The sequence below is a fragment of the Anser anser genome (assembly GCF_964211835.1).
Source record: "Anser anser genome assembly, chromosome: 23".
Lineage (NCBI taxonomy): Eukaryota > Metazoa > Chordata > Aves > Anseriformes > Anatidae > Anser > Anser anser.
In genome coordinates this window covers 683390-711345 of record NC_139744.1, presented here as the reverse complement: position 1 = coordinate 711345, position 27956 = coordinate 683390, and the positions used below count along the sequence as shown (strand labels likewise).

Sequence of the window (27956 nt, the reverse complement as noted above, 5' to 3'; positions counted from 1 at the left end):
GCGGAGGGGCCGCGCGAGGCGGGAGGGGGAGGCGGGGGCCAGGGCGGGGAGCGCGAGCGGGGCCGGCGGCGGCGGCGGGGCTGGGAGCGAGCGGCGGCGGCGGCGGCGAGCGGGTAGCGGGGGGGGGCGGGGGCCGGGGGGCGTGGGGCGGCGGGGCCGGGGGGCGGGGGGCGCCTTGACGGGCCCGGGCGGGGCCCGCGGGGCCGGGGCCCGGGGGGGGCCGCGGGGCGGGGCGGGGCGGGGAGGGGCCGCGGGGGCCTCGTGCTCCCGGTGCCCCGCGGGGGGGGGGGAGCCCCGGCGGGGCCTCGCCGCGCGCCGCCGGTGGGGTCGCGGCTGCGGGAGCAGGCCCCGGGTCCGATCCCGTCCCCTCAGGCCGCGGCGGGGGGCGAGGGGCGGCCGGGCCCGGGCCGGGCGCGGGGACCGGGACCGGGGACACCACACCCGGACACCCCCCCCCGGGGCACCCCCCCGGCCTTGTCCGGTTCCGGTGCCCGGCGGGGCCCGCAGGAGCCGTCCCGTCGCTGAGCTCCGGGCGCCCAAGCCCGGCCCCGCGGCCCGGCCGCTGGGGTGGTGACAGGCGGGGCCGGGACACGCGGGCGGCCCGGGGGCGCGGGGCCCGGCGGGGCTGTGCTGCGCCGCGCCGGTGGGGCTTTAACCCTCGCCCTGCTCCCCCCCAGAAATGCTTTCTCTGAAGAAATACTTCACTGAAGGCCTCATCCAGTTCACCATCCTGCTCAGCCTGATCGGTGTCCGCGTGGACGTGGACACCTACCTGACCTCGCAGCTGCCCCCCCTGCGGGAGATCATCCTCGGGCAGAGCTCGGCCTACACCCAGACCCAGTTCCACAACCTGCGCAACACCTTGGACGGCTATGGCATCCACCCCAAGAGCGTAGACCTGGACTATTACTTCACGGCTCGCCGCCTGCTCAACCAGGTCAGGGCCCTGGACAGGTTCCAGGTGCCCACCACCGAGGTGAGCGCCTGGCTGGTGCACAGGGACCCCGAGGGCTCCGTGTCCGGCACCCAGCCCAGCGCCGGCATCGCCCTCGAGAACGGCGGCGGCCTGCAGGATGGGGGCGGCCCCGACGGCGGCGTGAGGGAGAGCGGGGCCGAGCAGGGCTTCGGGGAGGAGCTGGAGGACCTGGGAGCGGTGGCTCCCCCGGTGAACGGGGACCTGACCAAAGAGGTAGGCAGCTCCTTGTGCGCGTGCTGGGGGAGAGGGGGGGCTCCTGGAGAGCTCGGGCCGGGCCGGCTCTCGCTGCTTCGACGGCCGCCGAAGCGAGCGGTGCTTTGCGCGCGGCGTGTGCTTAGCGCGTGGGAACAGCAGGCTCCTGCCGGGGAGTTGGAGGGGCCGAGGGGCGGCGCGGTCGGGGGCTCCGGGTGCGTGTGCGGGGTCGTTTTTCCTTTGTGTTGGCTTTGTTCTTGGTCTGAAAGCGGTACTGGAAGGGGAGAACGGGCCGGGGCCAGCGCTTCAACGCGTGCACGTAGCTTTGTGTTGTGAAACCGATAAAATAACGCCGGGAAATAAACACAGGCGTTGGGTAACAGCCCCGGCCCAGGTGTCGGCGGGGTGGTTGGGTTACTCGGCTCTGGAGCGCGTCCAGTTGAGATGTTTATGGCTTGGTTTTCATCACAGAGGGGTGGGGAGAGGTGAACTGGAAAGTGGTTTATTTTTCTGTCTGGGCATAACCTTTCAGATGCTGTGACGCAATCGAGCCCCGGTCCCTGGTAGCTGCTCCTCTCTGTGCTTTTTGGCTCTGCTTTCTTTGTCACGGCACGTTCAGCCTCGACGTCTCCCTGGCCACGCCGTGTGGAGGACGTTAGTGCTGAGTTGCAGCGTCGGGCGCTTCCAGCGTTGCTGCTGTCTCCTAAATCGGTCGGGTCTAAGCTCAGGCGAGCTGCCGAGGAGTCGGGGCGTGGAGAGGGCAGGAGCCACCCCGCCGCCGCGGTCCCTGTCCCCAGCAGGGGCGCCGGGGGGCTTTGCAGGCGGCTCTCGGGGATGCTGTGGGCGCTCATCACGTGGCTTTGGCTCAGCGGGAGGCCGGAGATGGTGTAAAGAGAGCGGTGTGAGCGGTGTGAACACGTGCACGCGGCAGGGACCATGGTGGCCGTTGTTTCGCGTGGCGCTGCCGCAGGACAAGCGGCCGGTGCCATGGCTGTGGGCAGCCGTGGGACCGAGCCCAAACCCCCCCCGGGCCTTGTGCCCACTTTGTGGAGGGGTCCCGGGAGGCGCCGCCGCCTCGGAGCACAGCGCAGGCGTCCCCACGGCTGGGCTCTGCCCCCGTAGCTGAGAGGCAGGTTTGTTTGGGAAGCGAGGGAGACTTTGGAGTGCCCCGTGCAAGGTCACGTGCGGCCTGCGGAACAGTTCCTGTTCTTCCTCCTCCTCCTCCTCCTCCCCCTGCCCCCAGCTCCTGGCTGCAGACCTGGGGCCTGGGAGCGTGCCGTGGCTGTGGCTGCCCAGCAGAGCCTCGGAGGAAGCGGGCTCGGATTTTGGAGAGGGCACCTGCAGGCCGAGGGGCGGGGGGGTCGACAGCGCTGCTGCTTTCTGGGGCCTCAGAGCGCAGCCGGGCCGGGAGCAGCAGCACGCGGGGCCCAGCACCCTGCTGGGGGAGATCCCCGGGGGGGAAGCCCCGGGCGGGCAGAGCACGGCTGTCCGTGTGTCTGTCCGGCTGTCCGTGTGTCTGTCCGGCTGTCCGTGTGTCTGTCTGGCTGTCCGCCCGGCTGGCCACTCCCCGGGGCAGCGCAGGAGAGCTGTGCCTGTGGCAGCCCGGCCGGCCCCGCGGACTCTGCCGCCCTGCTCGGCCCCCTCGGGCCCCCTCCTCCTCGCAGCCTTTTGCCCCGGGCTCCGGGGCCAGGGGAGGCTCCGGTGGCACCGGGCCCAGGACGTCCTGCCCGGCTGCCCCGCCTCGGCACGGGCACGGCGCCGCCTTCCCCCGGGGCCGGCAGCGGCCGGAGCCTGGGCCTGGGCCTGCCGCGGGGACGCTCCAGAGCCCGGAGTCCCGGTTCAGGGCCCTGCCCCGGTGCCCCCCCCCCCGGTGCTCCCCCCCCGTGCCGCTGTAACCCCCCCGCCCCCGCCGGGCCGTGCCGGCAGCAGCAGCGCCCGGTGCCCCGCAGGGCCGGGGCCTAGCCCCGTTCCGTGGCCCGGTGGAGCCGGGCGGGCGCTGGGGCGGCGCGGGGCGGGCGCGGCCTCCCCCGGGAGCGGGGCTGGTGGCGGCCGGCGGCAGCTGGGGCCGGGCAGGGCGCGGGGCTCCCGGCGGGGCCGGGCCGGGGCCGGGGCTCGGCCTCCCGGGGGCGGCTCCCGGTCCCGCGGGGCTGCCCCGGGCGCTCTGCGGGGACAAAGCCCCGGCCCCGGCCCCGGCCGTTCCCTTCGCCCTACGGCGCGGTGGGGCCGGGCGGGAGGCGCCGTTGCCGGTGTGGGGGAGCCGGGCCCCGAGCGCTTCCGCGGGGACGCAAGGGGGGGGCACCGCGGGGCGGGGCCGCCGCCGCCGCCGCCCGGCCCCGGGGCCGCCCCGCAGCCCTCCCCCGGCCCGGGGCCGCGGCCCAAGGTCACCGCGCCCGGCGTGGGGGGGGCGGCCGGGCCGGGGGGGGCGCGGCGGGGCCGCTCGGGCCGCGGCCCGGTGCTGCGGCGGCGCCCGCGGGGCGGGGAGGGCCGGGGGGGGGGGGGGCGCGGCCCCGGCCGTGCCGCAGCCGGGGGAGGCGGCGGGGGGGGGGGCGGGGGCGGCTCCCCGCGGTCACCGGAGGGGCGGGGCCCGGGGCCCGGCGCGGCCCCGCTGCGCCACGGGGGGGGCGGGGCGGGGCGTGCCGGGGGCGGGGCTTCCGGGCCGCGCGGCCTCCGATTGGGCGGGGCGGCGGCCCCCGGCGGCGGGGATTGGCGGCGGGCGCGGGGCGGGGCCCCCGGCGGGGCGCGGGGGGTGGGCGGGGCCCGGCGGCGCCGCATCCCGGCGGGGCGGGGCGGGGCCCGGCGGCGCCGCAGCCAAGGTAACGGCGGGGGAGGGGCGGGCGGGGCGCGCCGCAGCCCGGCCCGGGCGGGCGGCGGGGGCCGAGCGGGGCCGCGGGGCGGGGCGGGGGCGGCGGGCACCTGTGGCCGGCGGGGCGGGGCGGGCGGGGAGCGGCTCCCGCCGCCGGCCGGGGATGCGAGCGCGGCGCCGCGCCCCGGGCAGCCCGGCCCGCCGCCCCCCCCCGGGACCATGAGCGGAGCGCGCCGCGGCCCGGGCGGCAGCTGGGGCCATGAGAAAGGTACCGGGGGGGGGGGGGGGGCGCGCCGGGGGGCGCGGCCGGTACCGGGGAGGGGGCGGCCGGGCGCGGCCCCCCGTGCGCGGCCGGGGCCGGGTGGGAGCGGGGCCGCCCGGCGCGGTCGGGTTGCATCAGGTGGCGGCGACTGCGGGGATGGCGGCGGCGGCGCTGCCCTCCCCTTATGCAAATGGCCGGGATCGCACCACGGGGCTGATGCAAGGCGGCCGCGCCGCCACCGCCGCCACATTGGCCCGGCCGCCTCCTCGCCCTGCGCCGCCGCCGCACCGGGCCGCCCCCGCCATGGGGAGCGCGCCCGCCCGGCCCCGCCGCAGAGGCAGGGGCCGGGGCCGGGGCAGAGCCGCCCCCGGGAGGCCGCGCCCCGGGCTGCGATGGGCAGCGGGCGCCGCGCCCCGCCGCAGGAATGGTGCGAACGGGAGCGGGGCCGGGTACGGGCTGGGGCCGGGGGCTGCCGGCCGGGCGCGGGGGGCCCTGCCCCGGCCCCTGCCCCTGCCCAAGGAAACCTTGTCTGCCTTTCAGGACATCGATTTGATTGACATCCTGTGGAGACAGGATATCGATCTCGGCGCTGGGCGAGAGATTTTTGACTACAGCCACCGCCAGAAGGAGAGCGAAGTGGACAAAGACCTGAGCGATGGGAGGGAGCGCGGGGACGGCTGGCGGAGCGCAGGGAGCGAGGGCCTGGACAGAAACCTGCTAGTGGATGGCGAGACCGGGGAGAGCTTCCCTGCGCAGGTAACGCCCGCGTCCGTCTGCTGGCGTCCGTGCCCGTGGCGATGCAGCGCCCGGGTCCGCGGCCCGCTGCCGGCGCGGCGGCATCAAGCGTGACTTTGTGCGGGGCTCTGCAGGGCGAGGGCTGCCCGGGCAGACGGGAGGACCTGACGGTGGGAGGCGCAGGCTGCCTGCCGGGCCGGGGAGCTGCGGCGAGGCGGGCAGGGTAACAGCCGTGTCGCTGCCGGCGTGGCGCTAGGACGAGGGCTGCTGGCTCGCGCTGTGCCTCTGGGCTGTCTGGTGAGGCAGTGGCGTGGTGCAGCGTAGGCAGGCGCAGTCCCCTCCAGCCTGAAACCGAGCGCTGGCAGGGGGTGAGGCTCGCTGGGAGCGCGTTCCCTTCCCTCCCCTGGTGTGCTGAGGGGCAGCGCTGACACTCTCCGGAGCAGGAGGATGGAGTCTGCGAAGCACTGGGTGGGGCCTCTGGCTCTTTTTGGATGCGCTGCAATAAAGCTGTGCTGTAGGAGCTTGTTTTTCACCACCACCTCCCTAATCCTGGGGCTACGATCGCTTGTGTTTTGCATCAGGTGCCTGGCGCGGAGGATCAGACAGCTCTGTCCCTGGAGGAGTGCCTTAGGCTGCTGGAGGCCACCTTCCCTTTCGGGGAGAACTCGGAGGTGAGCGGCGGTGGCTGCAGAGGGGGCGATGGCTGGCAGCCTGCGGACGGCGCTCGTTAGCTCGCTGGGATTTCAGCGCCTCTCGTACCCCAACCCAGACCGCAGAACGGGCAGTAAATTGCGTTAGGCTGTGTAAGGAGGCTCCAGGCATCACGCCCGCAAAAGTAGCGGTGGGGGGTGGTCACAATTAATTAAAGACTTCTGGCTTTGCTTCTAATTAGTTCATAGCGAACTGCGGAGGAATAGCTGCAACCGGTTCGCTTTGAACAAAGGAGAAGCAGTTGCTGGCTTGGAGGTGGAAGGGCACCCGGGGATGGCCGCCTTCCTGGCCGCCGCTGCTCAGCCAGGGACTGACTCTGCCTCACGTGGTTAGTTTCCAGCTGCAGATGTCTCCACCCTGAGCGAAGCTGTGCCCAGCGAGAGCCGGCCCGCGGGCATCCAGAGCAGCCTGCTGTCTCCTCTCCTCCCAGAGACCGAGTCTCCCTTCGACCTGGAGCAGCAGTGGCAGGACCTCATGTCTATCATGGAGATGCAGGTCAGCTCTCGCCGCGGCTGTGACGTGGGATCGGCGTCCAGAGGTGGCCGATGCCGGCCGGGGGGGGAACCTGAGGGGTGGCCGTGGGAAGGCGTTCGCCCTTCCAGGCACGTGTTACCGCTTAGCTGAATGCTTAGCTGAATTTAAAGTAGGTTCAGCGGCTGTTCCGAGCACCTAATTCCCGGAGAACTGCAGTTTGGGGTTAGTAACAGCTGGTTTGGTTCTGTCCCGGTCTGTGCAGTGACACAGTGTGCCCGCGTGGGTGTTGCTGGCAGCGTCGTAAACCTCCTGCAGCTGGCAGATGATGCTGGGGTCACTGGAGACATAGCTCCTTCCCTGGGATCTAGAAGCATTGTCCTCCCTTCCTTGGTGTGCGCTGGTGGTGAAGGGCACTGGAAAAGGCAGGGCTCGAGCGAGGTTTATTCACCGGATGTTTCCCGTTCTTTCAGGCTATGGAAGTGAACAACACGACCGCTGAAACCCTGTACAACGGCACAGGCGGGGACCTGCTGGCTTCTAACTACAGCCTCGCTCCAAACACTCCCATCAATCAGAATGTCAGCCTGCATCAGGCCTCTCTGGGCAGCTGCTCCCAGGACTTCTCCCTCTTCAGCTCTGAAATCGAAAGCCCCTCCATGGCTGGCAGCTCAGCCCTGCTCCAGCTGGCGCCGGACAACTCCACCGGCCTCAACACCACCTTCAGCTCCACCAACTTGAGCGGCATCTTCTTCCCCCCGCAGCTGAACAGCACAGTCAACGAGACGGCTGGCCCCGAGCTGCCCGACCCGCTGGGCGGCCTGCTGGACGAAGCCATGCTCGATGAGATCAGCTTGATGGACTTGGCTATTGAGGAAGGTTTCAACCCGGTGCAGGCCTCGCAGCTGGAAGAAGAGTTTGATTCTGACTCAGGTCTTTCTCTGGATTCTGGCCACAGTCCTGCTTCTCTTAGCAGCTCAGAAGCCTCCTCCTCCTCTTCCTCCTCCTCCTCCTCTTCTTCCTCCTCTTCGTCCTCCTCCTCCTCCTCCTCGTTTTCCGAGGAAGGAGCTGTCGGCTACAGCTCAGACTCTGAAAACGTGGACTTTGAGGAAACGGAAGGGGCAGTTGGGTACCAGCCCGAGTACAGCAAGTTCTGTCGCATGAGCTATCAGGACCCGTCGCAGCTCCACTACTTGCCTTACCTGGAGCACGTTGGCCACAACCACACCTACAACATGGCGCCGGGGACGCTGGATCCCGAGGAGCCCAAAGTGCCCAGCGCAGGGAAGAAGAACAGCAAGGAGAAACCGTCGGAGTTCCTGGACAAGCAGATGAGCAGGGACGAGCATCGAGCCAGAGCCATGAAAATCCCTTTCACCAACGACAAGATCATCAACCTGCCCGTGGAGGAGTTCAACGAGCTGCTCTCCAAGTACCAGCTCAGCGAGGCGCAGCTGAGCCTCATCCGAGACATCAGGAGGCGAGGCAAGAACAAGATGGCTGCCCAGAACTGCCGCAAGAGGAAGCTGGACACCATCCTGAACCTGGAACGGGACGTGGAGGACTTGCAGAGGGACAAGTCCAAACTGCTCAGGGAGAAGGTGGAGTTCCTCAAGTCTATCCGCCAGATGAAGCAAAAGGTGCAGAACCTCTACCAGGAAGTGTTCGGCCGCCTGCGGGACGAGAACGGCCAACCTTACTCCCCCAACCAGTACGCCCTGCAGTACGCCAGCGACGGCAGTGTTATTTTGATACCTCGCACCTTGGCCGACCAGCAGGCCAGGCGGCAGGAGAGGAAACAGAAGGACCGGAGGAAGTGAGGGGGGCACGCGGGAGGAGCGGGAGACTCGCTCAAGGTAGAACTGGAGAAGGGCTGAGCCTGGAAGTGCTTAGAGGAACTTTCATGCCTTCTTATCCAATATATCTTCTCAAACATGACTGCTGCCGGTCAGTGTACAGGAGGGACTGCGGGCGCTGCACGCTGCGTTTGAGGGCTCCCTGCGGGGAGGGACGGGGAGGAGCGGACAGTGCACTGGCGAGCCCAGCACCTTCCACAGCCTGGAATCCTTTGAGCGCAGGAAACAAGCTGGCATCACTGGTGGGGAGATCAGCAGAGGCGGAAAAACTACTGTTAGGAACTGGCTTTAAGTAAGAAAAAGAGATTTAAGCAAATGAACTTAAGCTATAGGAGAGACATTTTTCTGAACTTCCAAAGTTCTGTGATTTCAGGTAGTTGGGTTTTTCTTTTTTTTTTTTTTTTTCCTTTTCCTGAACCAGTTTTGACATCGGTGTGTGTGATTCGACCTGACTTAATTCCAGATTAGCCAACATCCCTTCCTAGATCAGACCAGTGCACACATGGAAACACGCAAGTGGTGCGACTTCCATTAACCCTTTCCAGTCTGAGGGAGCTCAGGCAGGGCTTGCGGGAGAGCCCTTACCGTATGCGTGGGGGAGCTGGGACGCCTTGGGGGCACCGAGCTGGGGCGTGAGGCTCTCTTGGGGGCAGGGAGGGGGGACTGGGAAGGGTTAACAGAACCAGTGCGCTGCGCATCCCCACCGCACTCACAGAGCATGTCACTGCCGCACCAGCCCCGTGCTGGGATGCGTTAGATGAGAAGGCACGCAGTAGCCTGCATGCAGACGCTGTCTTCTCCCACTGACTGGCCGAGGAACCGCTTTGGGGGGACGTGGGGAGGGTGGGGGCAGCCAGGGCCCGCGGGCGCGGGGCGGGTGTGCGGCAGCGTGGGGCGGGTAGAGCCCGAGGCGTGGCGCGCTCCTACCCCAGGCCGTGGGCTTGTCACTTATAGAACTAGACATCTGTTAGGATTCCTGTTTCTTAACCGCGCTTTGATTTTGTAGGGCTTCCGCCCTGTTTTCCCTATAGGGTCTAGAGTGCTTGTGTTGAGTAAAAGGGAGAAGCCCAAACGTTCAAAGCTGCTAAATGTTCTCTTTGCCATAAAGATTCAGTGTAACCGTGTGATCACATTATAGGATTCTCTTCTGTCCCTAGGTGTTGGTCTGACTTCCTTTGTTTTAAGGAGGGGGGTGGGGGTAGTGCCTTGATCACTGTTGGTCTCCGCCACGGAGACGATCCTAGAAGCTGTATTTACAATATAGCACAGCTGGGAGTGTACCGACTTTACCAGCAACTGAAAAGCTTAAAATGGCTTTCGGAGCCAGTCCTGTGCATGTGATACGGGGTGAGGGCGTAGCGCTGAGGGGGAGCGGCGCGCGGAGACGCGGGTGGTAACGGAGGAAACCTGGTAATGCCAGAGGAAGCAAGCTGCTGCCGGGGGGGCTGGAGAAGCCCGGGGCAGCGCAGGGCTGCTGAGAAGGAAGACGTCTGGCGTGGGCACACGTTTTCCAGGCTGTGGGGAAAGGAGCTGCGTCTCGGAGTGCGGCATGGGGGGGCCGCGGGTGCTCGCTGCGTTCGCTGCGGCCCTGAGGGGCGCGCGGCAGCCGCGCCGAGACCACAGCGGGGCTCCCCCATCCCGCACTCCTGAGATCCAACAGCTTTACTTACGCGTGAGATGAAGCACAAGTGGTGGCGATGTGGGTGTGGGGAGGTTGGAATGGAGCCCTGCGTGTATGTTTTAAATTATTTTACTCTTATATACTTTATTTTAATGATCTGTGACCTGTCAGGGAAAGAAGAGAGATTGTGTGAGCACAGGACAAAAAATAAAACGGCTTATTCACTGTACAAGCATTCGTTTCATGTTTTTATTTTCCTATTATTATTTTTATTTTCTTTAAGCTGAAGCACATTAGGGAAACTAAACCGCGTTTCTGCGTGGGTCCTGCTCCCCACCAGCAGCTCCTGGCTCCCTCTGCTGTGCTGCAGCTGGGCGCAGGGCGGGTTTGCCTCGTGCTCGGGGCAGGAGCTGCAGCCGGCCCGCCCTGCAGGTAGCGGCCTCAGGGGAGGGGAAGAGGAAAGCCTCGCCTCGCTTGTGGTGCTTGCGGAAGGGAAACAGGCTGGAGGCTGGAGGCTGCAGCCCTCCCCCCCATGGCCCCAGGCTCCCAGAGGCAGCGCCCTGTGCCCAGCTCTCCCCTGGCCGCACCAACGGGCGGCACGGCCCCGGTCCCGCTGCCCTTACACCAGCCCTGGGTTCGGCCACGTCCAGGCCCCAGCACTGGGCACAGGCCCGAGGTTTGCTCTGGTTCGGGGGCGCTCAGCTGGGGCCCCGCAGCCCAAGGGGCTGGGCTGGTGGGGAAGCCCTCAGGCCTCCTGCTCTGGGGCTCACCGAGCAGCTTGCACACAGATCCAGCCACCCTCCTCCGAGGCCTCCGTACCCCCGCACCCCCACCTCGCTGGCGGCAGGCACTGCCTTTCCCTCACCTGGCCTCTAGTGGGGGGGCCGTCATGAGGTGGAGCTAAATTAGTCTTAACCATGCAGAGCCCACCCTGAGAGCCAGGACGCTTGGCAACAAGGCCCTTGGGGGCACCAAAGCCGTGTTCCCCCCCCCCCCCCCCAGGCCCGCGCCCAGCCAGCTGCCCGCAGGACCCACACGGCGCTGCTCGGCTCCCCTCCGGGGCGGGAAGGCCGGCCTTCCACCGAGGCTTTCTTGGGGCAAACGTGGTTCCCCCCGGGACTGAACCTCCCCTGCAGCACTGGCAGTTCCCCGCCTCCATTCCAGGGAGCAGTTTGCCTGCTGCTGCCGGGAGCTGGGCGCTGAGCCCAGGCCAGCCCCACACAAGCTAACAGCTCAGCCAAGGGGAACGCAAAGCATTAAAATACACGCTCTGAGGTGGTTCCAGTCTCTTCCCGGGCCCTAGGGGATTTATTTCAGCTATTACTTCAGGGCCTGTTTTAGAACTTAGTATCGGCTTGCAAAGAAAACCAAAAAAAAGCCCAGAGGATTTCCCCCACCCCAGTGGCGCTCAGGGAAGGGTCCAGCCCTCCGAGATGGGGTCAGCCGCCCAGGAGCGGGGCTCCCTGCCTGGACCCCAACCCCCAGCGAGGGGCTGGCCGGACGCGCACTTGAGCAGCTCACTGGCAGCACTGCCCCCTCCCCGGCGTGCCCTGCGCTGTCAGAGGCGCAGGCTGCCTGCCAGCCCCTAATCAGGTGAAGAGCAGACCTTTCATTTTCCGAGGCAGGAAGCACTTAGCCGCCAGCGGGGCCTCCTGCCTCTGATCTCGGCGAGCGCCCTGGATTTAACGAGCGTCCGGCCGTGCGCGCCCCCAGCGCAGCCCCTGCGCAGGCAGCAGCAGGCCCGGCCCGCGCCTCCCCGCTCCAGCCCGTAGCGATGAGCCCGCTGCCGAGCGGGGCAGGCCCCGCACCCACCTCCCAGGCACAAATCACTCGCAGCGCTCGGCACCGTGAGGGACCGACGCCAGCTCCCCGGGCGGTGCCGCGTCCCTCTCGCCCCCTGCCCCAGCCAGAGCCAAGGAGCCGAGGCCCAGCCCGGGACTGAGCCGCACGCAGCTTCCAGCTTCCCGCGGCCATCGATCGCCCCAGCGCCTCCCCAGGGAGCCGCAGCCCTCTTACGTTCAATTAAGTGGACGTTACTCCTTCCAACTCCAGTGATTAATACAGGTTTAATTGCTGCTGCTGCTGGCTGCTGGGGCAGGGAAGGCATTTCTCAGCACCGCTGGGTATGGGCCGTGCTGCTGCGAGGAGCCCGGGTTTCAATGGGCCGCATCGTTTCGCAGCCCTAAGTGCTGGCAGGCGCTGGCAGAGCGGCCAAACACCACCCAAAACCTCACTGCTGCTCCCTGCTCCGTCCCACACCCTGCGAATTCTGGAACCTTCTGCGCCAGAAAGTACCGTCCTCCTCAGGACAGTTCTGACCCCTTGCTGTCTGTTACTGCCAGACGGACTGGGCAGAGGTGGGTGGGTTTGGGTGGGTCCATACACAAGAGCTTGTGGCCTTCCAGCAAGGCCAAACCCAGAGAGAAGTGCTGTCGTTGCCATCTTCAACCAGTCACCAGAATCATTGCCAGAGCTTTAAAAACCCGTCTGTAAGTGCAAAGTGCCAGAGTCTGCTCAACGTTCAGAGGAGAACTGAAGTAAAGGGCACTTACCGCGCACCGCGGGTGAGCCTGGTGCCGGAGCAGCTGCAGCGCACGCTTCCCATTCAGGCAGGATCTTGGAGCACATCAAACAGGTCCCAAATCAGAGCTGCTCGTCTTGCCTCCAGGCGCCTCCTTGACTCTGGCCTCTAGACACTGAGCTCCTCTGCGACACTTCTCTTCTTCAGGTGGAAGTCACAGTGAACAAGAAGCTGCCGCCGGCTGCTCCGAAACTCCCGTTGCTGCCGACACCTAGATCAGAGCCAGCGGCTAACTCGGGCTGCATCAGAGCTAACCTCGTTCAGCACGAACCGCGACTGCAGGCTAACTTCCCTCTGTGACCTGCTCTACACCTCGTCACTGATCTCATGCACAAAGAGCTGGAGGAAGGAGCAAGGTAGAGAAGAAAAAAATCAGGATTATAAATCTAAAATTTTATTGAGACAAAAAACTGACAGAGCTTGGTATGAAGTTAAAATCCAAACACGTACTTTACATTTAAACAACGTTTTCACAGAAACCTAAACACATGCTTTTAAAAAAAGGTTTGTACAATGCAAGTCTAGATACATACCACCCTACAAGGAGGTGCCAGGAGTCTGGTGGGGCTCATGACTCCAGACATTAAATAGTTCAGTATTTGTAATAAATTGGATTAAAAAAAAAACCCTCAGAAGATTCAGGGTAACTCATCTGGCACCAGCACCAACGTCTGGCTTCCTACAATCACTTGGTATGGGAGAATATGGAATTGATTTTCCTTGTGCTGCTGTTGATTTCCTCTCTCTCCCATACGATAAAACTGAAGGGATCCCCATGCTGCTGGCTGGACAGTCAAATTACGGTGAGAAAAGGAACAAGTAGTCAGAAGTCTCTCTCCCCCCGATTTTGAGAAATAGCACCTTGTAATGGAAAGAAGGGTAGAAAGGCTTTTAAGAGGTTAAAAATCCATTCCTACCCCGCACCCCACCCTCCCACATACAATGCATGTGTCAGTAACTGGCAGTTCTGCTTCAGGACAATACGAATCACAAGTTTGCATTTTCACAAGTCTCCCCTTCTCCCCCCTCCCCCCCTAAAAACTGCTTTCAGGGCTTTGAGGACCTTGGCTCCAGAGATTTGGACGTTCACAGTTTCAGTCTCATGTCAGTGTCCCTGTCTCCCTAGTTCTGTCATCAATACTGGGCTCTTTTTTTTCTTTTTTTTTTTTCTGTTTTTCTTTTTTTGAACTCAGGTTCTAAAAAAGATCTGGAAATGATCTGGAACATTGTCACCAGACGTCGTCTCCCTCCCTCCCCAATTAAACAAGAGACCCGATTACCCCACGTCCCTCCCCCCCAGCCCCCCAAACCGATACACCAGTAAATAGCAAAAGGAAAAAAAAAAAAACAAAACTACACACATGCTACGCCGTAAAAATGCAGAGTTAACACTATTGGGAAGAAGGCTGTGGGTTGCTGAGATGGTCTTTGAAGAACAAGCAGTATCCGTCTGCACTCCCTTTCCCCAGCCCACCCATCACCAGTGACAGTCCTTCATGGAAGGGGCTTTGCCTCCTCTCCCACGAGCTGCAAAATGGACAGCCTGGAAACAAACATCTGCACCCCCCCACATCCCCTGCCCTTCCCTCCCCCCCAGTGAGCCGGGCTGGTTTGAATCTGTACGCAGCATGAAGCTGCACAAAGCAGTTGAGCAGCTGCAGGGCACAGAAACCATACTGGTCTCTTCAAAGGGCATCTTCTCCAGCCATCTCTACGCTCCCGACCGAGCAGAGCTGCGTTCTCTCCCTCTTGCTCAAACCCACAGTTCAGATCTTTATACAAAGGCTGGCCAGAGCGGGTGCCAGGGGTTAGTTCTTGTCCTCTTTCTTGTCATCGTCCTCTGAGGGGTAGGAATGCCACGTCAACCTCTCCTCATAGAACGAGATCACCACCTGGGGGCACTTGATGTTGGCTTCCTTGGCAGGGACCAGGTCGGCCTCGTCAGAGTTCTTCCTACAGGCCAGAGCAGAGGTGCAAGTTAGGGGGCTGCCGAGGAGAGGCGGCAGAAGTGGAGACCGGAGGAAATCAAGAAGCAGCTGGAAAACGGAGCAGTCCCCAGGCCGCTTGGGGGATCCAGGCAAACCCTTCCCGAGCGGCTCTGGAGCCGGGAGAAGCAGCACGGAGCCCGGGCTCTGGGTCGTCAGGCACGGGGACAGCAGCCCAATCGAAGCCGCAGCCCTGCCCCAGCCGCTCTGTGCTTCTGAGGCACCGCAGGAGCCAGCGGCTCCCGCGCCTCCGCCTGGCTGCTTTGGCTCCCACCTGCGCCAGCGACAAGCCCTGCTCCACTACGGCCGACGGGGACGCGGTCATCGTCACAGCTCTCCTGGGGCGCAGCCGTCCAAACTGCGGCCCGCACCACGACACCATGCCCCTCTCTCGCCCCAAGCTCGCGCCTGCTGCGGGGGACATCTTAAGAGCCACGCAACCCCAAGGGCCCTACCTGCTCGTTTCACATCCACGTTAGCCTCAGCGCAGAGGGTCACCTCAGGCAGCAGCGCCATCGCAAGAGATCTCATGCCAGGTAGCAGGGACTCCCCAGGCGCAGGTCCTTCCCTCTCTGGCACAGAATAAGTGAAGAAATGACAGACACCAAGACACACTCACCACTTCATCAGGAACATGAGCTCCCCGCTGGAATCCGTGGCACCGATGATCCGTTCCGGCTCAAAGCCCCGGGCAAAGCCTCGCGGTTTCTCCGACTGCAAGAGACAAGTTCCCACTTGTAGCATCGAAGGGCGACAGCCGCAGCCCTGCTTCCAGTCGCCGGGACGCGCTGCAGGCTGCTCACAAAGGCTCTGCGCATCGGATGCTCGGGCCGCACGGACTAAGGGCAGCAGGGCACCGAGACGACAACTCGGGTGCAAGCCCACTGCGCTCAGGTGAGCTGCCCCAGGACCGCGTGCCCTGCTCGCGCTGCAAAGACCGGATTTCCCAGGCCTGGCCACAAAAACTGAGGCTGGCCAAGATTCAGCAGCTCCTGGGGTGCAATCCAGGCTGCGCAGCCCTTGTCCCAAGCAGCTATGAGCACCCTGCGAGGCTCTGCCTCGCCTTGTTCCCTCCCTTGAAGGGGCAACAGGCAACCCCTGCCTCCCATTTCATCCCTTGTGCAGATATTCAAGAGCAGCTGCGGCTCCACGCTTCTTTGGTTCAAGAACTGGCCTCTCAATCCAGTGCTAGGAGTAGCTCTGGGTTCTCTCAGAGGCCTGGCCTAGGGAACAGCTCATGCCTCCCCTGAAAGCTGCAGCTTTTCAAAAGCGCTTTGGCTGTGCCTCGCGGAACTGGAACGGTCTCCCCTCTGTGCAGAACAGTTTGACTGAGGCTACTCCAACTGCCGGACACCCTGCCGAGTGCAGAGCTGGGGAGCTGAGCACAGACACCCCACCCTGTCTCACCTCCTCCTTCTTCTTCTTTGGTTTGCTCTCTTCCCCTTTATCCTCCGTGTCAGACTCTGCTTTGCGTTTGCTTCCCTCAGACTTCTCGCTCTCATGTGCGGTTTTCTGGGACTGAAGGAACTCTGCGATGAGGTCTGGGCAGTCAAGGTTCTCCTCTGGCTCCCATGTGTTATCCTCACTGCAACCAAAGCCAACAGCTTAGATTTACACACAGGGACCGCATACGCAAAGTCCCGGACAGCGGGGCGAGCAGAAATGCTGAGAGAAGCAGCAGGACGGTGGTGTCCTCGCCCCACGAAACAGGCGAGGGCAGGGATGCCAGAGGCCAGGGCAGTTACTTCCCTTCTCGGGAAAGAAAAGCCATCCGTTTTATCCAGCTGCTTGTTGCACGCTCCATCAAAGGGGTGGAAGCCTCACCGGACCACCAGGGCACTGCACAGCCCGTGTGTGGGACTTTACACCTAGGCTGGGCTCACAGTGCCCTTATTAGAACTCAAGACATTTAGCACCGCCTTTTTTTCTAATATATATATATCATTACGACCGCTCTTGGCCTGGTAGCTCCATTTTACAGACAAGGAGGCACGGGGAGACGGAGCCAGCTGCTCGGAGAGGCTCGGGGAGCTGACGGCAGAGATGCTCGCAGCGGAGCAGCCCAACGCCCGCCCCGCAGGCACTTACTCGGAGAAGCCTTTCCACTTCAGCAGGTATTCCACCTTGCCCTTCACCACTCGCCGATCCAGGACCTTCTCCACCACATATTCCTCCTCCTCTTCCTCTAAGACCTCTTCCACTTTCTTCTTGTTCTGTTTTTTTCCCATTGTGCTGGCCAGTTTTTCAGCTTACGGGCGACGCTGCTGGAAGGGGAGAGAGGACGACAGGTGTGTGTCAAGGCGGGCTGGCCTTTGCCAGGGAGCAAACATGCCGGGTACAGAGGCAAAGCACGGCACCGAGCGCTGCTTTAGGGGAAAGAGGCACACACGAAGCAGGAAACGCGCGCAGGGACGCGCCACAGCGGTCCTGCCCAGCGGAGACAAACGGGAAGCTCCAGCGGGAGCTGCTGCCTTTACGCGGCGCCTTTTTGACAGGCGGCTTTGGCCTTTCTGTGCCCCCTGCACCTTATTTCTCCACCAGAGTCCGCCTGGTTCTACCCATGCCCAGACGGGAGCCGTCCTCGTTTCCCACACACCACTTCCCAAACCTCGCCGCTCCCACGTGTTGCCCACCAGTCTCCAGAAGCGACGCAGAATCTTTGCCAGCTGCCCCCCGCCCTGCCCGTCCCCTGCTGAGTCCCCGGCACCCCCGGCCTCCTCCCTCCCCGTCCCCACCTCGCCGACCTTCCCTTCGGCTCGGCTCAGAAAAGATCTGCAAAGCTACACAGCAGCGGGAGGGAGAAAGCTCGCCGCTGACATCAATTAGAAGTTAATAATCGGTTAATCCCGGTTAAACACAAGTCACAGTCCCTGGTCCTGAGCTCCCCTTGTTCTTCCCGCCGGTGGATCACGTACGCGAGGAGATCCACCTAGCTCACCGACCCTAAAGATGATTTTTTTTTCCTAACCTCCTTATCTGTGAGCTGTTTGAACAGCCGTGGACTCCCGCGTAACCCCGGCGCTCCCCGGGAAGCAGCAGGGCTCGCAGGACGCGCTGACCCGGCCCAAGGCCGCCCGCCCCCAGCACGGTGGTGCCAGCGGCGCGCTGCAGCCGTGCCCTCGTGCCTGGGGGTCCCCAGGGGACAGCCCCGCCGACAGCCCCCGGGGAGGCCCCGCTCGGCCCCAGGAGAAGCGCGGAGCCCCCCACCTGCAGCCTCATCGGCAGCTTCTGCTCCACCGAGGTTGGGGCCGGGCAGCAGCCCGCACAGAGCAAGCTGCACCGATTCTGACCGACCAGAGGGCCAGGAGGCCGCATGAATTTTGCACAGAACCTGTGCAAATCGGGGCTATTTTGTAAGGCACCACAAAACCGCTGCGGATTTCCACCGGCCGAAGGAGATGCCGGAGTTGGGCAGGTCCCAGCTCTGGGGGTGCAGCCGGCCGGGCGCCCTCCTGCACGGGATGGTGCCGAGCCACGCAGCTGCCGTCAGAGCCCCGCTCAAAGGAGGAGGCTTAGAAAGAGACGCCGCCGAGCTCAGCGGATGAGCCACTGGCTCAGGCCACCCCAAGGGGCTGGGAGGGAGCGCGGCCGCGCCTGCACGCTCCAGAGCACCCTGCCGGTGCTGCCACCCCGCAGCCAGGACCCTGGGGCAGCCACGGCGCACGGGAAAGCCCAGGCAGAGGGGAGCGCTCCGCCGCTCGGCGCACCGCACGCCGGGCTCCCGTGGTTGTATTTTGGGCCTCGCTATTGCTCTGCTTCCAACCCTGACCGGGCTGCAGGTGGGGACAGGGAAGAGCTTGTTCTGCCGCTGCAGGCGCTGCGTAGTGCTTAGGGAGCTCCAGTGGTCACCAGAGGCGGGGACGGGACCCACTGTAGGCGCTGCGCGAGGCGGTGAGAAGCCCCCGGGCCCGCCCGCGCCAGCAGCGGCAGCAGGGACGTTCCCCAGGTGGGTGCCGCCGCTCCCGGGTCCTTTACTAAACAAACACCCACAAAGGACACCGAGCTCCGGGTGATGAAGTTTTCCTGCGCGGTCCCTCGGGGGAGAAGCACAAGCCGCCAGCAGCCACCGAGATGGGGCCGCGCCGCGGAGGCTCTCCCCTCCCGAGGCCCCCACCGAGAGGCCGGGCGCAGGCGAGGCCGGGTGCGGCGGGGCCGACAACAATGCGGAGCCGCCGCCAGCGCCTAATCCCCAGGCCGGAGCCAGCGCTGCCGCAGGAAGCTGGGGTCGTGTTTCACTCTGGAATTCCTCCGGCGGCTCCTTCCTCCCTCCGTGCTCCCCTTGCTCCGGCCGAGGCCAAGGAGGCTCCTGGCAGCGCCAGCGATGCGGCCCGGGGGGCACGGCGGGGCGCCCCGTCCCAGCAGGGCTGCGTTCGGGGCGCCGGGCGGCTTCCTGAGAACGCCCGCGACCGGAGCCCGGCCACGGTCAGCGGGGAGGCACCGGGGCCAGAGGCGGCGAGCGGGACAGGCAGGCACGGGGAGAGAAGAGAGGGGCTCCAGAGCGGCGCGGGCACAAACTGCGCTGCGGAGCCACCGCTTATTGCGGGAAGGGCAGGGAAGGCGCAGATGCAAGGGCAGGAGCCTTGGAGAAGCCCTGCCGGAGGGAGGCAGGGACAAACGTGCGGCTGCAGGGGGCCGCCCTCCGCGACCAGGCGGCGAGCACACGGCGGCTCCAGGCCCGCTCTGTGCAGCACGGCCTGCTCCTGCTCCTGTGTCCTGCTCCTGCCTCGCCAGGCCGCCACCGGGCGTGCTGCTGGCCCTGCTCCCGCAGCAGCCCCGGAGCCTGCGGCCAGGGGGTGCCGGGGGGGGGGTAAGGGCCGCAGCCCGCGATGCCTGCCGCTCGCCCGGTGCCTGCCGCTCGCAGGGCACAGGCTCCAGCTTCCAAGGCGGCAGCAGAGGCGAGCTGCGACACAGCCTTTCGCTGCACTGCAGCCAGCAGTGTGACAAAGGGACTTCAGCCCCAGCGAGGCGAGGACTTCGCGCTGGCTTCACCCACAAAGCACCCGAGCTGTGCCCTCGCCCCAGCCCAGGGGTGCCTTTGTGGAGCCGAGCTCTTGACACGGATTTCAGCCTTCTGCCACCAGGAACCCCCGAGTTATTAACCCCCCCCCCCCGCCCCGAGTTATTAAAAACACGCCGCAGCCTCCCAGGGTACCGGCTGGCATCTGTTCCTCGGAGAAAGCTGCAGAGCTCGGACAGTCCCCGGCGACTTGGGAAGGCAGCAGGGGGAAGGCCGGCCGCAGGCGGGCTCCTGGCCCTGGAGCTCCTAACAAACGCCTCGCGCTGGCACCGAGCTGCTCCACGGGGGTGCAGGACTGGGCCGTGCCCCTGCCTGGGCCGTCTGAACAGGGTGGACGGCTCCTCTTGGTTCCTGAGCCCGCTCATGCCTAAAGAATTTGGGGGTGGATCCCTGAGCCCAAAAGAGGTCTTGCTAGCAGCGTGTTGTTTCCCATAATTCGGCTCCAGTTTTCTGTACGTCGTGTATGGACGAAGTTGGCTCACACCGAGAAGTCTGATTTCTAGGCTCAGGATGGTCCTACCCTAAATCTTTCCGTTTTCATTTGCTGCTTCTTACCTAACGCCCAAGGCACAGCTGAAATCCTTCGTGAAGAGGAAAACAGAACAGGGAAGGATCAGAAGAATGACTTCTTGGTCTGCAGCTAAGAGGAAAAGGATCCAGGACACACCTAAGCCACTTGAAAAGAATTCAAACTCCAGTAAAGGGCCAGGAAGGAGGAGGCCCAGCACCAAGGTGCGCAGAGCAGCCCGCTCCTCTGGGACGGGAGCAGCAGGCAGGGGAGCGAGAGGCAGAGCTGCCAGCACATCCCTGCAGCACGGCAGCAAGGGGCAGGCGCTGGGCTCACGAGATCTCTTGGGGAACCGCACCCAGGTGGCAACACGGCCCCCGGCCCCGCAGCGCTGCTGCTGTGGAAGCCGGCGAGGCGCTGCCCAGCCCTCCCGGGCTGCCTCCCGCCGAGCTGCTCGGGGGGTGAGCAGGGGGAAGGAGACCCCCGCAACAGCAGCGCGGAGACGCAGAGGTTCGGTCTGAGCACAGAGCAGCTCCCTGAGCTGCGTCTTACAGGACTAACAGCGCGGCTCAACTTTAATGAGTTTTAAACTTAAAACATTTCCTCCTCCTGCCTTCCTCAAACTTGGCGAGGATCGCTCGTCTCTCTAAAGGCTTACGAGCACGCCAAGTTTACTCCACACACGCCAGGGAAAGGCAGCAGGCATCATTCTTTTGAAGTGGGAAGCAGCACATTGAGCCTTTCACTCTCCAGAACCTGAGCGCAGCAGAAAACATTTCTGGGAAGTCTGAGTGAAAGCTCGAGCCTTTGAGCGGAGCCCAAGCTGACAAAAAGCCGCAGCCTTCAGGCGCAGCCACATCATTTCCAGTTAAATCGCAACCCACGAGGGAACGCACCTCCGGACTCCGGAGGAAGGCGCAGCAGCAGCAGCGCTGCTCGGGGAGCCGAGGCACAAAGCCTGTCCCGCAGACAGGGACTCGGGTGGCTGCGGGCGCGGGCAGAGCCCCCGGGCCCCCTCAGAGCAGGCAGACGCCGGCGGAGGCAGGGCTCGCCTCCTTCCTGCCCCCTTGCACAGGGCAGAAAACAGCGCCCCGGGTGCCGCGGGGCTCCCGGCTCCGGCCCGGCGCCCCCTTGCCCCGGGGGGGTGGCACCGGGCCGCGCCGCACAGCCCCGCACCCCGCGGGGGGGCCCCGGGGCCCCTTCGCCTTGCGGGGCAGCGGCCGCCGGGCTCGGCCCCGCCCCGCCGGCACCGGGCGGTACCGGGGCCTCGGGGCCGACCCCAGCGCTGCCCCCGGCCCCCCCGGCCCGGCCCCGCCCCGCCCCCCGCCCCCTGCCGCCAACGAGCGCCCGGCGCTGCCCGGCGGCCGCCCCCCCCCGGCCCCCCCGGCCCCCGCCTCCCGCCCGCAGCCCCGACCCCTGCCCGGGCCCCGGCCCCCCCCGGCCCCGGCCCCGGCCCCCTCGGGGCACCTCGGGGCTCCCCCCCCGGCCCCGCCGCCTGCCCCCGCGGGGCCCTGCCCGGCCCCGGCCCCCCCCGGCCCCGCCGCCCCCCCCGGTGCTGCCCCCGCCCCCGGCCCGGCCCCCGCCGCCCCCGCGCACCTCGCCCAGCGCCGCCGACGGCTCCGAGGAAGCGGCTGCGGGCGGCGGGGGGGGGCCGGGGGGGGCCGGGCCGGGGCCTGGCGCGCTCCGTCCGCCTCCGTCGAACAAAAGAGCCCGGCCAGCCCCAGTACCCGCCGCGCGCACCGCGCCTGCGCCGCGACCCGCACCCGCCGCGGGGCACCCTGGGGGCTGTAGTCCCGCGCCGCCGAGCGGAGCGGGAGGAGCCGCCGCGCCGCGCCGCGGGGGACCACGGGAGTTGTAGTCCTCCGCCGCCGCCCCCCGCAACACCGCGGGCCTCTCTTTCCCGCTGCCGCGGCGCGGAGACGGGCGGCCGGCACCGGGCGGGGCACGGCGGGGCGCGGCGGGGCCCCGTGGAGCGGCCGCCGGTGGCTGAAGTGTGCGGGCCGCAGCCCGCTGCCTGAGGCGCTGACTACAACTCCCATCGCACCCCGAGCCGGAAGGGGAAACGCTGCCCTCGCTATAAGGCCGCCGCGCCGCTGTGCGGCTTAAAGGGGCCGCGTCCTGCGCGAGGAGGTGAGGGGGGCGGGGGAGCGGCCCGGGGCTGGAGAGCTGGGGCCGTGTGCCTGGGGCGGGGAACGCGGAGCGCGGCCCCGGAGCCCCGGGCGGGGACGTGGGGAGGGCCCGGCCCAGCCCCAGCCCCGGTCCCCCCCGGCCTGTACCGGGGCGTTAGGCGCTGTCCCGGGGCCACCCCCGATCGGTTCCGGCTCAGTGAGGCTTTACCGGGGCTCGGCGGGGCTGCGGCTGGCGGCGGGGCCGGGGCCGGGGCCGCCCCCCCTCGGTGCCCCCAGCCCCGGGCCATGGCCTTGTTGGGCGCCCGCCAACCCCCCAGCCCCGCCCGGGAGAGGAGCCGGGCCCGGCCCAGCGGGGGCTGAGCTGCCCGGGGCCAGCCCCGGCTGCTCGGAGCGGGCCCGGGTCCCTCGGGGCCTCCCGGGATCCCGGGGCCCTCCCCCGCCGCCGCCGCTCTGCGCTCCCCGCGCGCTCCGCCTCGAAGCGGCCGGGCGAGGCCCCGCACGGCCCCCGCGGAGCGGCGGGGCCGGGTTCCTGGGGCGGGGAGCGCGGCTGCCCCCGGCCCCGGTCCCGGCTGAAATCGGCTCCGTCTTGAGAGCAGCTTCGGTGCGCGGCCGGGCGGGTGGATGCGGGCCGGGCTCCCGGCGCCTGGCAGCTCCCGGGGCCCGAAAGGCGAAGCGCCAGGGCCGGGAACGGGTGGAGGCTGCTTTGCCCCCCCCCCCCCCCCCCCCCCCCCCCCCCCGGCAGCCGTGTCCCTTGGGGCCAGGGCTGTGACCGGCGGGGTGCCGCGCGGCCGGGTCACCCCGGGGGCTCCGGACCTTGCGAAACGATCCCGAGGTGAATCCAGGACGCGCCCGGTGTCCCAGCTCCCCCCAGGAGTTCTCCCGGCCTGCGCCGAGCGTGGCGGCAGGGCCCTGCCTCGGAGGGCTGGGGGGGGCCGGAGCGTGCCCCTCCTGGCCAGGGGCTGCCTCCTGCTCCCCTTCCCCAAAGCGCTGGCACCGAGTCCGCGCTGCTGTTGCGGAACAGGAATTACTGCCGGAGCGTGCCGTGGTGTGGCGAGCGAGCTGGCGGCGTCCGGCAGGGCCGTGCTGAGGGCCGGGGCTGGCGTGGCACGCGGCGAGGCCCAGCAGCAAAGGCAGCAGGACTGCTGCGGGGCTGCTGCTGCGGGGCTGCTGCTGCGGGGCTGCTGCTGCGGGGGGCAGGCGGTGCTGGGGGGCGCGGGGCACGGCGCGTGCTGCGGCTGTAATGCAGACGTGAAATCGACCCGGAGGGGGAAATCGTGGAGCTGAGTTTGCTGCTGCTTTGGTTGGGTTGTGAAAGAGCTGGGGAGGGACAGAACGGAACGGCCTGCCTGCGTCGGGCGCTAACGGGGGGTGTGCTGAGGGGGCGGCCGGGAACCGGCCTCACCTGCGCAGGACAGCAGCAGCTCTCCGGTGGGCTGCCAGAGTTGCAGGCACCCCTGTTACTGTGGTGGCTGCGGGGAGAGCGCCAGCTGTGCGTAGAGCTGGGGCTGGAGAGCTGCTGGCAGCGTGGGACGGAGGCGTGGGCTTCCTCGGGGCCCGCAGGAGGTCCTGAAGACGGAGCGCTTGCTCTCGCCTTACTCAATCCTTTGTCCCCTGCACAGATGTTTCCCTCTGGGCTCTGGCTCTAGGATGTTGGAGGGCCGAGAGGAGGTAAGAGTCCTTCTGACTCTGTGGTTTTGTCTGCTCCTGGGCTGGAGTTGGGCAGCAGGGGCGTGAACAGTCTTGGTCTGAGCGCCGCAGTGAGGGGCGCTGAACGCCGGGCAGGGTCTGCGAGGGGCAGCTGGTGCCGAGGGCGGTAGGGGCTGGGGGCTCCTGAGCTGCCAGCACGGGCGTTGTGCTGCTGGGGGCAGGACAAGCACCACAGGCGCACCGTGGCGGGGGGGGCGATGCTGGTGCAGCCTCCCGGTGCTCAGGCAGCATTTGTGCCGCAGGAGCTGACCACGGTGCGTGTCCAAGACCCCCGCGTGCAGAACGAAGGCTCCTGGAACTCCTATGTGGATTATAAAATCTTCCTCCATGTAAGCTGTGACTGGTGGAGGGGGGTGGACTGCAGAGCTCGGTCGTGCCGGGCGGGAGGCTCGGGAGCGGAGCTACCTGGGCACATCTGGCGGTGCTGAGTGGGGACGGAAGGAGCAGAGCCCTGGCTGCCCCGAGGGGAGCCCTCAGCCAGCCCTTCCCTGCCTCTGCGGCAGCCCCGTGTGGTCGGAGATCCGGCTTCTCATGTCTTCAGTGCTCCCTGAGGCCAGTGGGGGGTTCTGTAGCCTCTGAGCTCAGGGTTTTGAGCGGCTGAGACCCTGCCCTGGGCTGCCTTGCTGCCCTCAGTCAGGATTATTCCGTGCTTTTGTTTCTGTTTTTGCAGACCAACAGCAAGGCCTTTACTGCCAAGACCTCATGTGTGCGGCGCCGGTACCGTGAGTTCGTGTGGCTGCGGCGGCAGCTCCAGAAGAATGCTGGCTTGGTGTAAGCCGTGAGCTCCCTGCTCTCCCCCACCTGCGGCCACGCGCCGCGGCTCCACGGCCCCGGGGATCCCCCAGGCTCTCTGAACAGATACGGACAGGAACAGCGGGGGGGGGGCTTTCCCCAGACACAGACACGGGACGCCTGCAGCCCTGGCATCCAGCTGCTGCCCCCGCCGTGTCCCGTGTCTCCGTGCTCTGGCTCTGCGGCGATCTGACCCTGAGCTGCTGCACCTTTCTTCCTGCAGGCCCGTCCCAGAGCTGCCTGGGAAGTCCGCCTTCTTTGTGGGCAGCACAGATGAATTTATCGAGAAGCGGAGACAGGGACTGCAGCAGTTCCTGGAAAAGTGAGTAAGGCTCTTGCACCCACCTCTGCGAGGGCTGGACAGGGGAGAGGAGGGCACGCTGCTGGTTGTGTGGCGGCGGTGGAGCCATCGGGGTCACCATGGCAGCGTGGGGTGTGCGAGCTGTCGGGCACGCTCCGTGTGCTCCCCGAGGCCGGCCTCGCTCACTGTGTTCTCCCCTCGCGCAGGGTCGTGCAGAACGTGGTGCTGCTCTCCGACAGCCGGCTACACCTCTTCCTGCAGAGCCAGCTCTCGGTGCCCGAGATAGAGGCGTGCGTGCAGGGCCAGGGCGCGCAGACGGTGACGGACGCCATCCTGCACTACGCCATGTCCAACTGCGGCTGGGCGCAGGAGGAGGAGAGCCGCCCCGCGCTGCTGCCGGGCGGGGATCTGCACGGCAGGTAACGGGCAGGGAAAGGAGCGGCCGACCCGAGGGCACGCGGCGGGGCAGACCCCGGCTCCCGCGCGGTGCTCGGAGCTGCTTTGTGCCGGCCTGAGCAGACCCGGCGCCCGGCAGCGCTGCGAGGCAGCTGGGGACTTGCTGCCTGCACCGCCCCTCGCCTGCGGCTGCAGGGCCGGCTACAGCCCGGCTCAGAACGGTCGGTGCCCGTGCAGGGGTTTCACTGGTAGCAAACAGCCCCCGCTGTGACGTGAGAGAAGCTGCCAGGCTTCACAGAGACCCCTGAGTGTTTCTGAGCTGCCTGTCCCGTCCTTGCTGCAGTCGTGTAAGCTGAGCGCGTGTTCCCCAGCCCGGCGCGCCGGGCGGGCAGGGTTCCTGGCAGGAGGGGAGCAGGGCTGGCTGTCCTGGGCTGCCGCCAGCATCTCCTGTAGCGCCCTCCGGGCTGCCTGCAGGGTGACCTGCTCTGGCCATGGCCGGGGCTTAGTGGAGAAGAGCTGAGTCTCCCAGAAGAACTTAAGCTGTGGTTTACAGACGTCTTTGGATGCTTTCCTCCCCTAATCTCCGTGGTGAGGAGCCGCTGAGGCTTTCACAACACGGGCCTTCCGTGCGTTGTCTGGGTGCCTGCAGCGTGCCGAAGGAAGTTCTGCGATTCCCCATCAGCCGCAGAGCCCTGCCTGTGCGGTGGGCATGAGTTAGGCACCTCCCCGGGGGGGCTGCCCCCGCGCAGCCAGGTGTTGGTGCTGTGCACGTGGGGGTCAGCTGCCCAGCAGAGGACAGGAGGGCACCCTGCACCTTGCACCCTGCACCCTGCACCACCCTTGCCACCCCTGCGGGAGGCTGAACAGGCGCAGGCATTAATTACCTGCACGCCCGGGTCCTGCAGCAGCGCGGGTTCCCCGGCTGTGCTCGCTGGCAGCATGGTGTGGTGGCAGAGGTGCTCTGGGTCCCTGTCCTCCTCGGATAAGACACCTGCCAAGCAGGGAGCTTTGTCTGGTTTCCTGCGCCACCCAGCACCTGCGGTCCTTCAAATAGGAAGAGGGGTCTGGACTCCAGCATGAGACCCGTTTTTAAACAGAGCACTTGGGGTTTAAGGAAGGGATTTGAGGGAGGGCAGCAGCCCAGGCTCAGGGGTGGGTGTGCGTGGCGTGGCTCTGGCCGCGCTGCCTGCCTCCCGCTACCGGCAGCGTCCCCGCGCCTGCTCGGGGCTCCGGGAGAGCGGCCGTGGCTGGGCAGGGCGGGTTGTGCCGCGAGGCCGCGGGGGGCCCGGCGCCCTGCCGCTTCCCCAGGGCCCTGCGCCCTGACCCGTCCTCTCCTTTCAGCTGTGCCGGCCCGGGGGGCCCACCGGGGCCCAGCTGCCTGGAGCCCCTCCCGCGCTGGAGCGACTTCGGCATGGACGACAGCCGCTCGGACAGCCCGGCTGAGCCGGCCGAGCGCTTGGGCGGAGCGCAGGAGATGCAGTAAATGGCTCTAGCGACCTCGCCTGCCTTCCTCGGGACCTGCAGCCCTCGCTGGAGGAGGGACGGCCGGCCGAGCCGGGGGGGCGGTCGGGCCGGGACCGGGGCTGCACCGGGACCGCAGCCTCGTCCTGGCTCGGTGGGTCTGGGGCTCGCGGGCTCTCTCTCCCTGCTGACTCTCAGCTGCCCTCGGCGTCCCAGGCAGCGCGTTCGTGTCGCTTTTCTCTTCAGAGAGGGGACCTAGTGATTAGTGAACCCTGTGTGTGTTGTTCCCCCGGCCGTTGCTCTCTGCGCGGGGCAGCAGCAGGCTCGCTCAGGCCGCAGTGGCAGCCAGGCCCGCTGTTCCTGGCAGGGTGAGACGCGCTGTGACATGCGGGGCCTCAGACGGGGAGGGGGAGCTGGCCGCTGCCCGGCACGGCTCCTCAGGTTCGTCCCCTGTCCCCTCTGCATGGAGGCTGCGTTGCCCTGCTCACGGCTGCCCCGTGCAGCCCCTGGGGTGCTGGTCTCAGCAGCGCAGAGCCCACCCGCGGGCTGCGTCCCATGGGGTCTCCTGGCAGCGTTTGGCCCCTGGGCTGCACATGGCTGGGACAAACAGCGCTGAGACCCCTGGGGGGCGAGGGGGGGCAGTTTGTCTCCCCAAGGTGTTTGCGGGGCCGCCCCTTCCAGCTGGGATCCTGAAGGAGAGCAGAGCTCAGCGCACGGATTGCCACGCACAGTGGGGAACACGGGAGTGACAAGGGGAAGGGACTGGGGGGGTCTCACAGGCAGGGCACAGTTTGCTCGGAGCAAAGCAGCGTGCAACGGCCTTGGAGTCGGTGTCTGGCAGCGCCTGGGCTCTGCTTACTCCTGCTGCTGCTCCCTGTGCTCTCCTGCACCTTTTCCTCTATCCTGAGCACTGGTGAAGGCAGAGCCGACGTGCTCTGACTTGAAATAAAATGAAGTAGAAGAGACTTGCTGGTTGCTGGCAATGTCTGTCCTCGCTGCGTGGGTGGAGGGAGCCAAGCTAATTGTAGAGAGATGGCTTTAGGGAAGGGAGCTGCTGATTGCACCTCGCCTGCCGTGGGGCTGCTAAGCCAAGGGGGCCTGACCCCGCCGGGGGCAGCTCAACCCTGAGGAGAGGGGCGAGAGGGTCTCTGAGCCAGCAAAGGGGGAGCTGTGGGGTGGTGGCAGGGGACAGACGGGGGGAAGGGGCTCCACCATGCCTCTGGGGTGAGTTCTGTGGTGCTGGGCCCGGCTGGGGGCTCTGCACCCACACAGGGGACAGGGCTCCTTGGGGAGGGGGAGGGAGGGCTGGAAACCCGTCGCATGCAGCCGAAATGTCAGGAGAAGTTCATTGCAAAGGCTGCAGCTGCCGGCGCGCTGGAGCACTGCTGCCATTGGCTGCCCTCCCTCATCCATATTCATGGGCATTCATGAGCGTGCGGCTCCAAATGGCGC

The 27956-nt window shown here is 66.5% G+C and overlaps 3 protein-coding genes across 8 annotated transcripts; 2 read left to right on the top strand and 1 right to left on the bottom strand.

Moving 5' to 3' along the window:
• NFE2L1 (NFE2 like bZIP transcription factor 1) lies at nucleotides 1-9856 on the top strand. Its single transcript, XM_083809437.1, has 6 exons — nucleotides 1-113; nucleotides 678-1189; nucleotides 4774-4989; nucleotides 5550-5639; nucleotides 6013-6174; nucleotides 6624-9856. The coding sequence occupies exons 2-6, from the start codon at nucleotides 680-682 to the stop codon at nucleotides 7968-7970; spliced, it is 2325 nt and encodes a 774-aa protein (XP_083665563.1). The 5' UTR covers nucleotides 1-113; nucleotides 678-679; the 3' UTR covers nucleotides 7971-9856.
• On the bottom strand, nucleotides 8389-22682 carry CBX1 (chromobox 1). 3 transcript variants are annotated; one of them, XM_083809449.1, is made up of 5 exons: nucleotides 22661-22682; nucleotides 16282-16457; nucleotides 15601-15778; nucleotides 14813-14907; nucleotides 8389-14161 (listed from the first exon to the last, which is right to left on the bottom strand). In XM_083809449.1, exons 2-5 carry the CDS (start codon nucleotides 16419-16421, stop codon nucleotides 14017-14019), a joined length of 558 nt encoding a protein of 185 aa, XP_083665575.1. In that variant the 5' UTR covers nucleotides 16422-16457; nucleotides 22661-22682; the 3' UTR covers nucleotides 8389-14016. The 3 variants fall into 3 exon arrangements, with proteins under 3 accessions (XP_083665575.1, XP_083665573.1, XP_083665574.1); XM_083809447.1 differs by lacking the exon at nucleotides 22661-22682 and adding an exon at nucleotides 21315-21483; XM_083809448.1 differs by lacking the exon at nucleotides 22661-22682 and adding an exon at nucleotides 21315-21445 and having other exon boundaries at nucleotides 16282-16454.
• SNX11 (sorting nexin 11) lies at nucleotides 21634-27469 on the top strand. Of its 4 annotated transcripts, none has more exons than XM_083809438.1 (7): nucleotides 21634-21848; nucleotides 23467-23515; nucleotides 23797-23883; nucleotides 24225-24325; nucleotides 24570-24668; nucleotides 24854-25066; nucleotides 26385-27469. In XM_083809438.1, exons 2-7 carry the CDS (start codon nucleotides 23495-23497, stop codon nucleotides 26524-26526), a joined length of 663 nt encoding a protein of 220 aa, XP_083665564.1. In that variant the 5' UTR covers nucleotides 21634-21848; nucleotides 23467-23494; the 3' UTR covers nucleotides 26527-27469. The 4 variants fall into 4 exon arrangements, with proteins under 4 accessions (XP_083665564.1, XP_083665567.1, XP_083665565.1 ...); XM_083809441.1 differs by lacking the exon at nucleotides 21634-21848 and adding an exon at nucleotides 21880-22460; XM_083809439.1 differs by lacking the exon at nucleotides 21634-21848 and adding an exon at nucleotides 21880-22679.
• Nucleotides 27470-27956: the final 487 nt, after the last annotated feature.